The sequence below is a fragment of the Glycine max genome, chromosome 10 (genome assembly GCF_000004515.6).
Source record: "Glycine max cultivar Williams 82 chromosome 10, Glycine_max_v4.0, whole genome shotgun sequence".
Classification (NCBI taxonomy): Eukaryota; Viridiplantae; Streptophyta; class Magnoliopsida; order Fabales; family Fabaceae; genus Glycine; species Glycine max.
Window position 1 is genome coordinate 40,995,288 of NC_038246.2, and position 18,941 is coordinate 41,014,228.

The 18,941-nt window shown below is 29.5% G+C and overlaps 1 protein-coding gene and 1 non-coding gene across 2 annotated transcripts; both read right to left on the reverse strand.

The window, feature by feature from the left end:
• Window positions 1-3,239: 3,239 nt before the first annotated feature.
• Window positions 3,240-3,409, reverse strand: MIR169F (microRNA MIR169f). Its single transcript, NR_048783.1, has one exon. It is a non-coding gene; the product is annotated as a microRNA MIR169f (primary transcript).
• Window positions 3,410-10,315: 6,906 nt separating this feature from the next.
• On the reverse strand, window positions 10,316-14,003 carry LOC100816068 (uncharacterized). Its single transcript, XM_003536136.4, has 2 exons — window positions 13,704-14,003; window positions 10,316-11,056 (listed from the first exon to the last, which is right to left on the reverse strand). Exons 1-2 carry the CDS (start codon window positions 13,869-13,871, stop codon window positions 10,508-10,510), a joined length of 717 nt encoding a protein of 238 aa, XP_003536184.1. The 5' UTR covers window positions 13,872-14,003; the 3' UTR covers window positions 10,316-10,507.
• Between the last annotated feature and the right edge of the window lie 4,938 nt (window positions 14,004-18,941).

An 18,941-nucleotide genomic window follows, 5' to 3' on the forward strand; every position in this document is an offset into this window, starting at 1 on the left:
ATTGGGGGTAATTGGAATTTCTGACAGATCTGATTCCTTTGGGAAAATCTGTTGAAATTCAAAACTTTTTGATAGAATTAATCCTTTGAAAAAATCCATCAAAAATTCCAATATTTCCAACAGAATTTTATCCGTAGGAATTAGTCCATCGAAAATATCTTTTTTTGTAGTGAACAAAAGTGAAATTGAAGCTAGATGCTGCAAGTGATGATGATGAAGAGGTTGATCTAATTTTGTTTAAGCAATTAATTGGCTATCTAAGGTACTTATGCAATAGTAGACCAAACATTGCATTCTCTATTAGGTTGGTTAGTGGATACATGTCTGAGCCAAAGTCATTTGATGGCAGCCAAGACAGTTTTGACGTACATCAAAGGCATACTCGAGTATGGTGTGTTATTTCCTAGCAAGCTATTGCAGCAAGGGAATGAATTGATTGTTTATTCTGACTTTGATTCGTGTGGTAAGTCAAACAAGAATAACACTTCAGGTTACATATTAAAGTTCTTAGAGGCACCAATTTCATGGTGTTCTAAGAAGCAACCGGTGGTGGCACTCTCAACATGTGAAGCTAAGTATATAGCAAGGTCTTTTGCTACTTGTTAATATATATGGCTTGATTTAGTGTTGAAGGAATTAAAGATTGAAGTGAAAAAGTCAATACAGTTATTGGTGGATAACAAGTCTATTATCAATTTGGCTAAGAACCTAGTTTCCCATGACAGAAGCAAACACATTGAGACAAAGTTCCATTTTCTTCAAGAGCAACTCAATCATGGAAGAATTGAAGTCGTGTACTACAAGACAGAGATGCAGGTTGTTGATATACTAACAAAAAGCCTTGAAGATTGATAGATTTGTAAAGTTGAGGGAAGCATCAGGTGCTGTAAATAAAAGCTTTTGAATTAAAGGGGGTGTTAGTTACTGAATAACTAATAATTCAAAAAGTTAGTCAGGTTTGGAGGTAAGTTAGTTAATAACTAACTTGTGTTAATTGTGTTAGTTTGTGTGTGTATTCATTCCATATATATATGGAGTTGATGTAATCCAATTTATAGAGTTTCAATACCATTCATTCTTCATCATTCTCTCTAAACATTGTGTGAGTAAATCTTCTATCACAACTTAGGTCCTAAATCTTTTTAGATTGTTCTTAATAATACTCTTATACTTTTCCAATATATTTAACTTCTACATAAATCATGAGCTTCTCTATGACCTTCTTTTCTATTCTAGAAATTTGTATCATATTTTAACAAACACATATATGTCATATAATTATATTGATTATACTTTTTTAATATAATCTGTTATATGACATTATAATTAATCCATGCTTTTACACCCTCGGCAGATTATATTATATCTAGTATAAATATCTTAGGGTAAACAAAATTGGGTTAATCTACCTGCAGAACTTCAAGACAGTCAATATGTGAATTCTTTTTTTACTATTTTCACCAAATAACTTTCTCCAAATAACTAGTTTTAACATAGTTCCAATTAAGCTCGTGAAATTTGTGGGATCCACGTAATCGATTATGCTCCCACATATAACTGATTATGTGTGGTTCAAGAGGTAAGTTTCAAGATGCTACAACTAAAAGCCATGAACTTCTTCCCATTTCAGTGAATACGTTTTTATAAAGTGGGTCACATATGTGCAATTTTGAAAAGTTTTCTTGTTATTTCTTGTGTATCAAACAAATGAAGCTTCCAACAAGAGGACTCCCTTTGCGTTTCAACATGAGACTCTAAACCAGAACTCTCTTACATATCGATTCTTTCATTTAGTTTTCTCAAACTACATATCATGATATCAACAAAATTAATTTCCAATGCATAAAAAGTAAAACCTATCAAACTCTAAGAAGACACAAATTTAGCCATCATTTTCAATCCTTTTCTTTTCTTTGGCCCATACTGATTCAGCCATTATATCAGACACATCTTTTTTCCCATTTCGCTTTTCTTTGAGGTTCGTCCAATGTGTGGACCCTGATAAAATGGTCGCTTTATTTATATTATGTTCTTGCGAATGCGTGGGTCAAATGTGAGATTATTTTAATTTTATCGGAGATTTTGAATTTAAATTTTAAATATATAATTACATTAAATATTTTAAGATGATATTTTATAATTTATAATAATCTAACTAGGATTATCCTCACATCTAAACCAAAACAAAAAGAAGAAACATGGTAGCGGGACCCCCCCCCCCCCCCCCCCCCCCCCCTTTTTCTTCAGTATTTACACAACAGAATCCTTAGATTAAGATCGTGTCTTGAGATAAATCAACCTTAAAACACACATTTGAAATCTGTGCCCTCTGATCATCATCCAACAGTCACAAATGCTTTAACGTGTAAATCCGTATAAAAGTGATTGCACCCGATCCACTTTGAGTTCAAATTCTCTGTAGTGATATTTTTACTGAATGAGATTTTAGTCATTAAAATCATTTATTTTATTTTTAAAAATATACTATAAACTAATATTTAAAAATTATGAATAGATCGATGAGATGAATTCAATTTACCTTCTCATATTAAATTCGAGAATCATATCCATCCCCATGTACAGAAATTTTGCTTAGTGTTGTTCGTTTATGAATAATTGAATATGCAAGTAGGGATGAACCATAGTCCGCTGAAGCATCCATAGAATCTATGACCTATATATTGACATGACTGCACAACTTACATTGATGGACAGATTTGGGAGGCTCAGAATGCACAAGCTGACTGATAAGTGATAAATGCTTGGCCCACTTTGGATGGCTCCTCGTGTAGAAAAAGTTCAACATATGTTCACGCATGCATATTATTTGCACATTAGTACGGAAATATTCACATTTAAATATGCTTTTCTATCAGCAAAAAACATAAATACACCTTGATAACTTTATGCATATGACCTCCTCCTCTATCAGCAAAAAACATAAATACACCTTGATAACTTTATGCATATGACCTCCTCCTCTATCAGCAGTTAACTCGGACTTTGAATTTCAGCTCTTACCATATATATATTGTAGCTTTTTAATCAATTTTCGATTGGTCAAAGAAAATGACAATAAAAGAAAGGGACAGTTAACATTTTTAAACTCAATATAAGCATTATAACTACTTTAGCTATTTAGCAGATAATAATTATCAATAGAATTGCACTTATCTCATATGTATACTGGCTAAGGGGAAATATTGCTACCTGCTTCAATGACTGAGCCTAATTGTGGCACTTACATGAAAAGAAGAGAGTCCAATATAGCCAAGGCCAACTTGCCGACAAGAACATGAGTCATATATATATATATATATATATATATATATATGATGCTCATTCACTTGGCTAATGCCGGCAAGTCATCCTTGGCTGCACTACACTCTCTGCCTCTTCGTGCAAGTTCTTCTTAGGTGGTTATATGCTGCTCATTTTCTGCATTCAATCATGCAACTAACACACTAAGGTTGTATGTGTATTTATAAGGTTCTAGTATATTATGTATAAACCTAACTTCTAAAAGTAGCAAGTAGCCTTATCTGTCAATCAAGAGCCATACTGAAAAAGCAACACCGCTGGATTGCCATATTGCCAAATTCATCCAAAAAACTTGCTTGATTGAGTATAGCAGATAGGGGACCAAGTCAAGAAATTTTGGGCCCACTTATTACCTTTTTGTGTCATCCATATCCAGGAGGTTATGGAAAAGAGAAAGATAGGAATCTTTCATTGGCCTTTGTGTGGATAAAGATGATCATTTATATTATCTCCATTTTTGTCATGAAGCTTGTTCTTGTTTGCTAGGTGCCTATATGGGAAAAAAGTAATAGGAGCATACGATTTGATATTGACCCATGACAAGTTGGAATCCCTAAAATAAAGGGATGGTGAGAGGGTTAATAGTGGATCGCATTTAAATTTCATGGCCACAAGTATCATATATAATGTAGGACATAATATGCAAAAACAGTGCTTTGTTGTATTACAAAGCATTAATCTGTGTTAAGCGAATTAATCTTATTATGGATAAAGTTTATGACAAGACGTTTCCTTTTGATTTCAATTTCGGATCATTGCTTGAACTTTTTTTTCTTTATTAATTATGCTTTAAACCAAAAGGCTTGTTTGCAGCAAATGAATTAGATTTAGATAACCTTTTTAGAGAACACATTATTTTAATGTTTCTTTTTTTATGATATTTAACCTTTCTCTAGTATGCGTGAATAATTAATTGAGACATATATTACCTTTGAGCGAGATTTGTTTCATGATTGAGCAATACTTCTCTACTTTTGCAACATGCCAGGTACATAATACGAAGCATCCATGCAAAGAAAAGTCAGAAAAATTGTTTATGTAAGTATCATAAGTAAATATGGGCTTATGTTATGGGAATATAAAGCTTCAAAGTTTGAAGGATACTAATTTTGAAAAGCGAGGTAACATCACGTATGAATGTGCGGAAGCTGTAATAAAGTTCTATATATGACTTCTATCTTCTTGTACGTATATTTAGAAAGAACTGAGACAACGTGTAATAGTCAAAGCCAGCATATCTAATTAAACTTGCTTTAACAAAACAAATTATTCTGTAACACACCTCAGCAAATTAAAATGACAGCAAAGTCAACAAAGTGAACTTCTCTTTGAAGTTACTCTAATCGAACTCCATATGGACGTGTCTAGAACATGTTCCCTAGCTAGTTAATCAATGTGTCACGAATTTTCACTTTTTATATATGTTAATTAACTAGTACTAAACATGTCCAATAATGTGTTTGACTAATGTCTACGTCAGGAAAGCGTTTGCAACACACACACACACCCCTCTTCTGTTTCTTCTCAAAGCTAGCTATATATACCTATTCCCGTCCCTGCTCCTTAAATATGCTTAATTAGAATGTTAATTTGATCTCCATGCAAAACTTTGAGCTCATATTGAGTTCCTAAACATTGTTGTATGGAGGTTAGGAGAAAGCCATCATTTTGACCTAAATATTAGTCCACAAAGTTTTCATGTCCTGCGTGCAAATTTCTTGAAAAGCAAAAGACAAGAAATAGAATAGTACAATTAAATAACCAAAGGTTATAGGCCATATGTTTCCCCTCTTGTCTATGTTGATTTAATGTCTGCTAGACATATTTAAACCATTTAGACTCGTGATTATTGGTTTTAGCTTTAGGGGGCCTTTATGATACATGCCTCGCCTAATAAGTTAATCTTTCAGATTTGATCAACTTTTAGACATTAACTTGTCATCACCATTAATTGATAGAGTCCAAGTACTGTCCTCACCAAAGTATGATTAAATTATTTTGTAAGTTTCTCCACAATCGGGACCTAACATGTCTCCAATATTGATAACTCTCAAAATCTCTAATATATAGTTATATACCAAGTGGTCTGGTCATGCAACTTGAAATGTTGTACAAATTCTTACACGCAAGTTGAATCCACTACGGCCAATTAGCAATTACAATGTTTACTGACATACATGAAAAATTGAATATTGTAGCAGGAACATTGCAGAAGAAAGGGAAATATCAAGGAATCTAACATATGAGCCAAACGTTTTTCTGATCTTAATGATAGGCGTCCATCAATGAAAATATATAATGGGGGACCCATTAGGATGGTTTTTGATACCTTTTGTTGAGGGCAACCATGATGGAGAGGTAAGTTCTGTCTCCTTGTTTCTTGATGCATATCTACTTTGTGGCCCAAGTGCTTTCACGCTTTTCATAGTGCTCAAAAAAGTCTGAGGTAGCATCCATCATCACCATAACACTGGACCATATATAACTATAGTTATCATCGGGTTATCTCAATAATACTACTACTTCTCAACCATCATTATTCATTCCCCTCACCGCACCGCATATGTTTGTCCCTTATTATATATAGTTTGAATCTAATATCAGAACACTTTCAAATGCACCAAAATTCTCATATCTAGTAGCCCATACTTCACATGACCTGCTTTCGGTGGTTTTGTTTGGTCTGAGAATATGTTTGTTTCTTATAAGATGGAGAAGAGATATAAGAAAGCACTGAATATTTTGCGGCTTGCATAGTTCACACTACACACCATGGGCATCTACAGGAAAAGAGAAATGCTAGTAACAAATACCCATGTTTTATTATATATGTTGACTGAAATTATTATAGAAATTAGGTTTTTACTTTTTGCTTGTTGATTATTTTTTACTTTTATAATTTTTAATAAATTATAACTAATAATAAAGTATATGTTAAAAATGGTGTGTTGTTAACCCTCTCGATATGAAAACATGACCTTCTCAAGTCATTTTTTTTATATAAACAAAAGAAATTTATTAAAATTGAGTACAAGGAGGTACTTGAACCATATACATCAACCTGAATATTTTGAATACATGACAATAAGTCTTCATACACCATTATGAAAAGGGAAAAGAAACATTTTCAACCTTTGAGCTAAACCAATGCCAAGACCTCACCTTATTTCTGTGTATTACAAGAACTTCTAAATGGGTCATGTTTGCAATGTGATTCCCAAAATCATTTAGGATAAATAAAAGTGTGCATCACAATTGATGCCTTGAAGAAAAATAATATGGAAAGGTTGAGTTGAATGTACCAAAAAGGAGGGTGATGTTATTTATCAACACCCTATACTCACAAGGCATGATAGTGTTGAATACGAATTCCAAAAACTTTAAAACGAAAAAGATGTAGCATATATATTCTCCATCTTCGCCCAATATCATAGTGTTGCCTATTGAGTTATATGTTGCACCAGTTAGATCCAATGATGAGATCATAGCTTGCTCGCATCAACCAAAATTCATCAACCAGATCATGACAAGTTTGAGTCAGCCAAAGTCAACGACTAGTTCCAAAGACGAGACCGTCACTAATTTGACTTAACCATGACAAAAATTATAGATAAGTGAGTCTCGTGATTGCTACTAGTTTGTTTCACTATATTGTATTTTTTATTGTTTCATATTATGATAGACTTATTTTGTATTTGAATTGACAATGACATCCATGTATGTGCATAATTTATTTTCAAAATTCACCACACAAAATATGAAAAAAGTATTTTTGATCTCACCTTTTCATTTTGTGTGGTGAACAACAAATACGTGTTTTTGTAGAAGGTATTTTTGTCACAAATACCCGAAAGGGTGTATACATAGACAAATATGGGGTGTCATTAACAAAACACAAACAGTATACAACTAAAAGCCCTTTTTTATGTTGAAAGCCTGGAACCAACATTCTAAGTACTACAAAAAATATTGTTACTTGGTTCTATTTGAAGTGTTTAAGTTTGTAACATAAAATTAAAAAAAAAAAAAAAAAAGATACAATAATTTTGTTAAAAAAATATTTTTATTATATTATTTATTTATCATAATTAATTTTTATCATTTATTATTCTTCACTTTTTCTTTAATTTCATGATAAAGATATAAAGTAATTGAAAAATGCATGAAATAAGGGTACATATAATTGATAGTAAAAAATAATTAATATTGTATTAAACTTTTAAAATGAAAAATAGAAAACAAAATCTTTTAAAAATCTGACACTTAGAAAATAAATTAAGATAATATAATCTTTGATCCTTTATAAAAGAAACAAATATGAATTTTTTTCTTAATTATAAGAAATATAGTACTTCTTTCAATTGTATCACTTTTTAATTTTATTTTATACTGTGAAATCTATTAATGAAATATTCATTCATTTCCAATGAAAGTAAAAGTATTATTAATTTATTAACAATATAAGTCATATATATACTCATTGATTGAAAGAAATATATTTCCCACGGATAAAAAAAAGAAAAAATATTTCTTAAAATATATGAGTAATGTCATTAAATAATAACTATCACTTAAATCATTTAATTCTACTAGTATTTTTAGATTAAATTTTGTTTTAATATTATTAACTAAAATTAACTAACTTAACTATTTTTATTCATCTTGATATACTATTATATATATTGTTTCTTATAAGAATAAATGCAGTAATAAACATTTTCACCATGGTAGTTCTCATCCTTAATGCATTGGGCACGGGTTGGAAAAAATTGGAATGTCCAGTTTAAAAATCTCACCAATCATCATAGATGTTCCTATCTTTGATATATTGAAATTTGAGAAAATTAGACTGATATTCCTTGAAATTTTGTGAGATTGTATAGACTCCTTCTGTTTTTCTTTTTTTAATGTTTATGGCAATTTTACAGGAGGACACAATGTAATATTTTTAAATAATTAAATAAATTAATGTAATGTAGAAAGATGTTATAGTAATATTTTTCAAAGAATCATAGGAGTTAATGAAGGGATGGATCTACGTTGTGGCCTTTGGAAGCATTTGCTCAAACTAACTTTAAAATTTTTCTTAACGTAATATACATGTGTAACCATAAATTATTCCTTAATGACGGATCCATATTTTTTTTAATGAAATAGTTTATAGTATTTTCATAGAGAAAAAGTATTATAAGCTTTTATAAAAATACACAATCTTATAATAAAAAATTAAAATATTTAAGCTTTTACACATTTAAAAGAGTAAAATTAGTATCAATTTATTTTTTCTTTTATCTTTTATAATTTTTTATATTCTTTTTTAAAAATAAATTTTATGAAAACAACATGTATGAAAACAAAAATAATAATTATTTAATATATTCAAGTAAACAATTTTCTTTGTGGAACAATTATTCCATAGTCACCAACGTACATCTGTCCATGTCCGTAATTTAAAATGTAGTATAAAAAATCAATGTATATTATGAGTTATATCCCCCACAAATTTATGAAACATATATGAGTATTGTTCCCATAACATAATTTTTTTGGATTTGTTACTGGGTTAATGGATGGGTGGAAAATATAGGAGAATTTTGTGTTATCTCACAAAATCTTAGAGAACGTCAGTTAATTATTAAATATTAAAATAAAACAAAAGCTGAGATTTCATCTGGTTTTTTCAAAACTGAACCTTGCAAATCTCGGCTAGCTTAAGTGCCAATAGTTCTCGTCATCTTCCAACCTTGCCTCAGAATTCAGGTGGGATCTATTGCATATAACCCAACCAGCCAATAATGCACAAACTAGCTAGATACTGTGGAAATAAATATTCCCCTCACTGTTAATTGCAAGTGTGCAACTTGAATAAATTATGTTTCGAAACTACGTATAGCGTGTATATAATTATTAAAAAGGAGCGAGAGATAAAGAGAGAATTAAGAAAAAGTAATAAATGTAATAATTAAGTAGTATGATTTATTTTATAAGCCAAAGAAAGAGTATATATATATTAGATGATAGAAAGGTACCAGCAGTACCACTGTACCAGTAAATACAAGGAGCATTATACACGAGTTAGGTTGATGAAGGGAACCAACAACTGGGATACCATCCTATAACTCAGTACATGCATCAGAAATAACAGTAATCTCAAAGCCCAAAAAAAAAAAAAAGCAGTGAAAGATGTAAAACAAATGAAGAAAATAAAATGTAAAAAAAAAAAAATAGAGTTGTGTGCAACCTATATCAGCATTTGTTTAGTTGTACAGGTTTAATTAAGCTACCAATTACATAGATTTATATTTGACCAAGGCCTGATTTTATGTTATAACCTTAGTAATAATTCTTATATGTTTTATGTAATTACTTTTTAGCTGTACAGGTTTAAGCTACCAATTACATAGATTTAAAGACAAAAAAACATATTTAAATCACAACTTCATTTTTATTTATGTTCTTATGTATAGCTTTTAATTTTATATATAAAAAGATTCTGGAAAGAATTGTCTATTTTTCCAAATCCTATTTGGTGGAACTACACGCACATTTATTAAAGTTTTATTTGTTTATGAAAAGTAATGAACGTGTAATAATAAAGCTTAGATCGGAACATTCATTCTCTTAAACAAAGATTTGGTGATCTAAACTTGTGGTTCACGTTAACCAGCCCTTATTAATCTGGCAACTAGTCCGGACAAGTTAAGGAACAAAACTGCAGGGTTGGTATAGCTTGTATCTAACATTATTATTGTTATTTTAGTGAAAAATCATTTTTATACAACAAATTTCCACTACGAAAGAGGCCAGGAGAGAAAAGTATGTGAGATAAGGTGAATAATGTAGTAATAAAGAGCGATAAAGAAGAAGAAAAAATATTATAAAAAAAAAATATTGAATGAGTAGTGCTAGCTAGTCTTTTTTTAGTGCCATAAGATAAAGCTTCCGTCAGGTTACAGCTAAAGGGTTAATAATGTTAATCATGCACAATGAAAGCTACGTTAGAAAAGCTAGTTGAATTATTATTTCATGAAACGCTTCAGCATGTACATGGCTGCTGTGCCAGTAAAATACAACAACTTTACGACTTTAAAGTTGTAACTGAAGCACACCTAATTAAAGACCTATATAAACATATTAATTACCTTATCTGTTTAATGTTTTGATCTAATAATTAGCTCAACACAGATCAAACATAGTCCTCCCCTTTGTCATTCTTGACGATCTTTCCCTTCCCATTATTATTCCCACAAACAAAGTCTAGGTTATAAAGAATCGGTAACATTGCCACAGAAGACAAGAAAACCAACACAGGCCCAAAGATCCAAAGCAGAAGAGGGAGTGCTGAGTAGAAAAGCCTGTTGCCAACAGTGCTCAGAATGGTTCCCTTCTCCAAAAGCTCAGTCAAATATTGAGGGGTCACTACTATTGAGGAGGACATGACATCTTGTGGTGTGCAAATGAGGATGCTCACTTGATTGAAAAACCTAATCGACAGGGTGTGACAGAAAAATGAGAATAAGAATATGGTTAAGAGTGTCACGTATTTAAGTGCTACCATGAATTCACTGTGGGCTCCATATATAGCGTCATTCAGAGGCTTCTTAACGCTGTAAGTGCTGCTTATCACAGCTGCCAAGCCTGCAGAGAGGAGAATGGAAGTTGTGGCCATGAGAGTTGATCCCATTATCATGTTACGAAGAGTTTGCACTGCTAGGATGTTCTTCTTTTCAATGTCCTGCCATGAACAAAATATTGCTCTGTCTTAATTATCCATGATCCATTTATATTCATACACTTTTATATATATATATAGAAATATAATAAGAACCAAAGGTTTATAACTCATGCTGTTCAACAACACCTCTTATTTTATATTCATACACTTAATCAATTAGAAATCATTTTAGATATAATTTTTAAAATAATTATTATTAAAATCAACAATTTTATAAATAATAATTTATAATTGAATAATAATATATTGTAATTAAGTTACGGTATATGGGATATAGAAACTAAGTTACATATTCATCACAACATCTACAGGTTTAGGTCATGTGTATTATGTGGACTATAACCTTATATATTTGAAGCATGCTTGATGAGAAGAAAAACAAAACGGATTCAGCGGCACCTAGCTAATATAATTTTTTTGAGTTTTAAAATCAAGCACATTTCCTTTCTTTTACCAAATATTTATGCGGTATATGTTGATTATAAGTATATATCCATGCACGCTTTCCTCAAAGAAAAAAGTAGCCATGCTTGTGCCGAACACATGGTTTTAATTAATTAACCTACAAAGAAAAATAGTACTACTGCTTAAGATCTAATTAATTAAAGCACAAACTCATATTCCTCAGGACAATTAAGTCTTCAAAAAGGGCGATCCACTTTGCGTCGTGGAGATTGTGGTGAGAAACGTGAATGACATCTTTTCTTTAAATCATTTTGCTTGTAATCAACACGAGACCACAGAAACAAAATGCGCTGTCGTTAACCCTACTTTATTTTATATGAAGTTACTAACCCACTTTTATATGAAAGTGATGGGCCATTCTCATAAAAAAATCCCAAATCCTAGGGCAGCCAGTTTTATGCAGATTCTCTCGAATATTCATATCTGTATGTTTGTCATTTAAAGATTCTAAACTGATAAACATCACGGCAAAGACAGGGCCCTGGAATCCATTTACTAAAGCAATATCTTAGAACCTGGTCCTGTTTGATTAATTATTGTTAATTTTACCTTAACCCTTTCACTCTGGCCGATTTTAAAAGTAATTTTAAGCATACGCAAAATATTCATAAAGTCTCTCTTCCCTCCAACCCCTCAAGCTTGAAGTGGAAGCTTGCTTGGCATTTGGACCTAACTCAGTTAAATTATTCTTAAAGTAATTATATATTTTGTTGGAACATTTCAACTTTGGAATTGAAAAAAAACAATTAGCAATGCGTTGAATCAAATAAGGATAAAAGGTATTTTACCTGTGTCTCAATTTTTTATCAAAATTAATTTTAGTCATTATATAATGATTTTGGTTCTTGTACTTTTTGTAATTGTTAAATTTTGTCTTTCTTTACTAAACTTAAGAACTAAGATGAGGGATAAAATTTATCAATTACAAAAAAATATAATCAAAATCATGGTTTTTAGAGTGTAAAAACTATAACCAATTTTAACCGAAAACTAAGGAACTTAAAACACATTTTACACATTAAATAAATTCTTTTATCTAAAAATATTTAAAACACAAAACTAAAGAAATAAACGTTGGAGTATAATTTAAATATAAAATAAAATATAATAACTAAGTATAAATAAATATTCCAAGAAGTATTTAAGCAAAAATTGTGAGTACTTCAAAGTGTAATATTAATGAATTAAAATCAACAAAATGAGAAAATATTGCAAATTAATACAAATACAATCAGAACATGACAACTTATATAATATAATTAGAACAACAATAACCAAGTTCATAATCCTTCATATATATATATATATATATATATATATATATATATATATATATATATATATATATATATATATATATATATATATATATATATATATATATATAAGTTCTAACTTAATATGTTATATAATAATAAAAAAATTACAAATACAAACAACGTCAGTAAAATCGAATAAAAGATATAAAGTTCTCGGTAACCTTATTTGCAAGCTTAAAATTCTTACTTGGAAAGATTAACCCAAGATAACTTACGTTAAACAAATTTGAAAACTATTTTCTAATTATCCGAACAGTCAATTATATTCTAGACCAAAATATTCCAAGGACACATTACGTTTAACTTGCAAATATACTTTTTCACAAAACTTTATTAATTTATAGCGACATAGCCAGTGAAGAGTGCGGTTTTGATTGGCAACAACAGATCGATGATATCAAATTTTATCGCTAAAAAAATGTAAGACAGAGGTAGATCATAAATAAAAGTCGTTTGGTCATATCAATACCCCCAGATCCACTACTAGTACAAGATTCATGCTGCGTACGTATACGATCCAATAAGATTAATAATGGTTTCAATATTTGGCTCCAATCAGAAACAAATAAACTCTTCAACAAGGACAAAAAACAGAGTAGTTTAAAAGTTTAATTTAGAAATTGACTACTTAGCTTCTATTTAATACTCGAAATATTCAAAAAGATATATATGGAGAGATTATTAATTAGTATATATGATAATTCATATGAACATGGGATATATCCAGTTGTAGAATTAGGAATAGTTAGCTCCATCATATCCATGCCTTCACCAAAAGAAATTAAATAGTTAATGAGAAAAGAAACAATCAAATTATAATATTAATTTTTTTGTTAATGTTTTGATGGACAAGAGATCAATACCTTCAACATGGCAGGGACCCAGGAGCGTCTTCCATGAGTATTGATTCCGATTATGGTGGAAGAAGGCTGTGTTCGAACCTTATGCCACAACCAAACGTGATAACCAATGGTTATCAGAAATCCCAATGGTACCAGCACCACATCCAAATAATATTTCTTCCATTCCATGCTTCTTAATTATTTTCTTCAATTCACGTACTCTCGTGTTGTGTATGTGTGTGCTTCAGTGCTAGCTAGCTTCTCTACGCAATGACCCTTTGCAGATTCTTTCTCCTACCAGAATACAAGTTTGGTCAGTTTTGGACTAAGATGTTGCATTTATAAAGGAAAATGACGTGAGTGGGGATCATTTTTTTTGTAGACACGGTGTTGCAGAAACCACGATTTTTTTTTTATTTAGTATATATAATATATGCCAGATAGCTAGGGGAAATTATAATTGAAATATATTTATTATTAATTAAAAAAAATTTCAGAATAATTATTTGAGTGCCGAAAATAATATAATAAACCATGCACAATTATTAATTTCTCGGAAGTGGAACAATGAAATGGCAAAAAGATGCTGAGAACTAAACTTTTCTAATGCTCATGGTTACTGAGTGGTAGCGCTACTAATGGAGCTTAAGTTATTGCCATTTGATTATGAATATAAATAATTAATTACGCGCAAAGGTTTTTTTTTTTTCTCTTTTTTGGTTGTAGAATTAGGAATACATATCAAGAGTTACGCACACGAAGACGAATCTAAGTTGGTTAATTAAAGTTATAAAAAGGACCTGTTTAAAGTTACGTACACGAAGATAAACTTATATATTAACAATAATTAACTATAATCTTTAAGTAAATAGCCTTTTAATAATTTCTTCATTTTTTATATTTTTTTTTTTGCCATGTTTTCATTGTGGCGACTTTTTTTACTAAGTAAATAACATACAAACCTCTCATTGTGGCGGCTAAAAAAATAATTTATGATCATTTTTAATCATTATAATTGTTTTATTTTAAACTTGAAAAAGAAAAGTTGTGTTTTGAAACATGATTTCTTTATACATGAAATTGTCTTTCAAAAAATGATTTATCCATTTTTATATTTTTTTAAGAATCTACCTATTTTAGTAACTAATTGAAAAAATTATATCATTTTGATAAATAAATAAAAAAGGCTAGCTCAAAGGATTGGAAAAAGTAACACCAGAATGTTTGCGCCATTTGGTTTATTTGAAAATTAATATTCTCTAGTTAATGAGGTTTGCTTGATTTACTATTTTCAATGAGGTTTGATTTGAACTTAATGAGGTATAAACCACTTGAGGTCGAGTGAATCAGATCCACGTACGTTAGTTTATATTAATTTCCATTAATCAGCAACTTCATCTAAGGCACGTTTCTTAGTGGGGGAATGATGCAAATCAACCTAATATAAGACACACAAAAAAAAAAACGATGTATTGCGATAGTCCAAGAAATAACTAGGTAATATAGAATTGTAGGGCATGATGTCAGAATGTGCGTTTTAAATTTTATAGTAAATAAAAATTATCATTTCCTTTCTCATTATGTAAGAACGTTCTAATATTCCTTTCAATAAATTGGGGAAGCTAACTTTTAAAGTATTTATAAGTTTAAGATGCGGGTATGTCCTTAAAAAAAATGTGCTAGCTCTTCTCATTTCAAAATTAAAATACTTATATATTTAAATTCAAGTCACGATATTTTCAATAAACATGATAAATAATCCTGTACTTGTGGGTACTCGTACTCATCCAAACTGAATAGGAAGTATTTATTTTAACTGTATATGGGTATTATTAGAATTATTTAAGGAAGATAAAGATGAGTGTGAAATTATACTTGTATTCATACTCGTCAGTATTATATTTTTTTATAATTTTTTGTCATAATATATATAATAAATATTAAGGATTTTATTTTTATAACTTTTGAAAATATAAATCAATTAGTTTAATAGTTAAATAATTAAATAAAAAATTTGAAAATATATATTTAACTAAAAATATAATTGAATTATTAAATTTTTTAAACTTTTATTTCTTTATTATTCATTATATTTATATATTATTTGAATTAAAATATAATTAAATATTAATATACCAAAATCTGATAAAATTCAACAGGGATAAAAATAAATATTAAAATTTTAAATTTATCTCTTTTATTCTTGATCCGTGATCTGTCTCGTTTTAATTCCTAGCTGCCAATTGTCATTAGTGACTGCCGACCTTGTGAATGTGCTTGACAATAATTTCAAATCTTATTTTTATAAATTAACATATTGGCGTGATTTACATAAGCAATATATCAATAAAGGCAAAAAGAGTCTTGCTGGTCAGCTAGTAACTAATAGAATTAATAATCACTTAACAGAATAACAGTGGACTAAACACACGCTAATCCTCCCCACCAGTTGGACTGTGTGTGTTCTCAAATCCTAACATGGTAATAAAACAAGGAAAGGAGTATCTATGGAAAGGCTTGGTGAAGACATTGAACTAATTATGTATATTTCGCTTATAAATTAAATATTTTTATCTAATATTTTTAACTAATATTATTTAAATTTTAAAATATCAATTCAATGAAATAAAATAATTATTAGTTATTTCATAAAATTAATAGTTAACTGACCTCTATACACTTTTGAATTTATAACTTTAATTAACACCAAATTTAAAAATTATAAACTTTTTATTATAAAATCATGTTAAAATTTTCTGATGAAATTTTTAAAAGAAGATAATTACTAAACAAAAAAGCATATTTCAAAATTTTAAATTCATTTCTATTTAATTTTTACTAATATAAAAATAATTACTAAGAAGATGTTTTAAGAATATATATCGTGGAGTTATTCCAATTTTATTATTAGTTTTAAAAATTCAAAATTTAAATATATAGTTGTATTAAATATTTATATTTAGAGAAATTTTTCATCATTTATAATAATCTTCCACAATTCAAGCTAGATTCTCTCTTATAAAAAAAAATACTTATGTTCCCAACCAATATGTATATATATTGGTCCTATTTATCAGTATCATACATGATTTGCTCTCTAGTCTCGCTCCGATGCCATGTAGAAAGTGGCATGCCACCATTTCGCTCTAAAAGTTCCCGAGTTTGATTGTAAATTGTCTCATTAATCATGTTGTCTTCGAAGAATTATTATTCTTTTCGAATCTTCATACGCTTGTGGAATCCACAAGTGTTACAATATATATAAATTAAATATAGATATGATGAGCATGCAACTATGCATTCTTTGGTTCCTTTTTTCTATCCAATCTAATTAAATGGCCTGGGACGGGACATTTGATGAGTATGCCCTTATAGGCTTAATTTAGTAAGAAAAGTAAAAAAAAAAAAAACCTTTTTATTGACATATCAATATTTTTATGTACTCCTTATATGTTTGTTAAAAATAAGGAAAATATATTAAAATATCTCTTTTATTTTTTAAAAAGGTGATATAATAATAATAATAATATAAAAAATACATGTATATATAATAACATTATTGGAGAGGGAAAAAAAACATTTTTTTTTAGGCACCGACTTCTATTCCAGATCACACCATGAGTGGAAGGGAATGGATGTAGGCACAGTCCATACACATTGCTGCTACGTACTCCACCCTTTAAATATCTTTGAAGATTCACTCTTTCACCCCACATCTCTCTCTTTTCTATAATTCAATTCTATTACCAATGAAGAATCATATCCAAGTATCTCTTTTTACCATTTCAATTCTCTTCCTAAGCTAATAATTTATATATAATTTAAGGTATTTAGTTTATTCTTTACTATATTGGGGTACGCGTTGTTACTTTAAACCCCAACAAATTTAACTGCTAGAAAAAATAGTCCAATAATTTGATGTACTTTTTTACACTTTACTATTTAAGGTACATTTCTAAAATTTCGGTCAACAAGAATACGAAGTTGAAGGTTCGGAAATTTAAAATTCACAGTACACCTAAAAGAAATACGCACAACCATAGATATTAAAATGGGTGAATCTATATAAAGAAATAAAGCATTGTTTATAATTTTTATCTACAATACTCAAATCTTAGATATTAATAAAAGACAACCGAATTCTTTATTTATTTATTTATTTATTTTGTACAGAGATTCTTCATTACTTGAAATTATAAGCATTAATTTCTAAAATCTTTATATTTTTAGAAAACGATATTAATATTAGCTTAAGATGTAAATATTATACCAAGTTAACCCATGTTGGATGTAAATTAACAAGGTAACTCATCCAACCAAATAAGAAACGACATCAAAAAACAATTACCACTTCTACTAGTCTTGCTAGGGTGCATATATTAGCTAGCTTGCCTACCATATATATGCTTCAATGATTGAACACTCTGTGGTTTCTACTAAACCAGCATATAGCTAAAGCACTTAAAGAGCTAATGCATACCCTCCATGTTGTTTGATTGTAAAATCATAATTCATGTATCCATTGAAGCCAAATGGTTCAATTCTTGATGTGAATTTCTTTTGGGGATGTAAGCCATATTTGACTAAACTAAGAGAGCTTGAAGAATAATCTCTTATTGTTGGGCAAATTAGATCAACCTAAACTCATCTTTTAAAAAAACCTTTATTTTTTTATCAGAAGTATATAGGAGCAAACTCTCCACACTGCATCCCTATACCTAGGGATAGTACTTATAAACCATCATTTTTTTCCGGCTAACAATATCATTGGATAAATTAACTAAAGAAGAACATTTAAGATGGAAATATTTTATCCATAAAGAGATTATACCTTGACTTCACTAAATAAAAACCATCTGAGATATGATGCCAAAACAATATTACATCCTTATGCTAGCTTTTCATAATGGAATCTACAATATTATCACCACATTATTAGAATGAGAAAAGATAGAGAACATCAACTATCTATTCCACTAACTAGTATTTTTATCAATTTAAGTCTTCCACCATAAGAAGACTTTGTCTCGTATTTTCACCTCTATATATGGACCTTTTACAATTGGCCCCATAAAGTAGTAGTCACTTATCCATCCAAATTCTAATACGATTCCCTACTCTCCATCAATCGCCCACGCCACCTCGAGGATTACATGGTCCTGCATGTGAAACTTTGGTCAACATGACTCTCATAGGCATGTAAAATTGATATATTTAATTAATATGTTTTGTTCCAAGATAGGTCACCCAGAGCCAAAT

Bases quoted from the DNA above. Each gene is read 5' to 3' on its own strand.
- LOC100816068 (XM_003536136.4), bottom strand. From the start codon at position 13,871: ATGGAATGGAAGAAATATTATTTGGATGTGGTGCTGGTACCATTGGGA. The intron at 11,057-13,703 runs GTATTGATCTCT...TGTTCATGGCAG, and splicing joins GGGTCCCTGCCATGTTGAAG to GACATTGAAAAGAAGAACAT.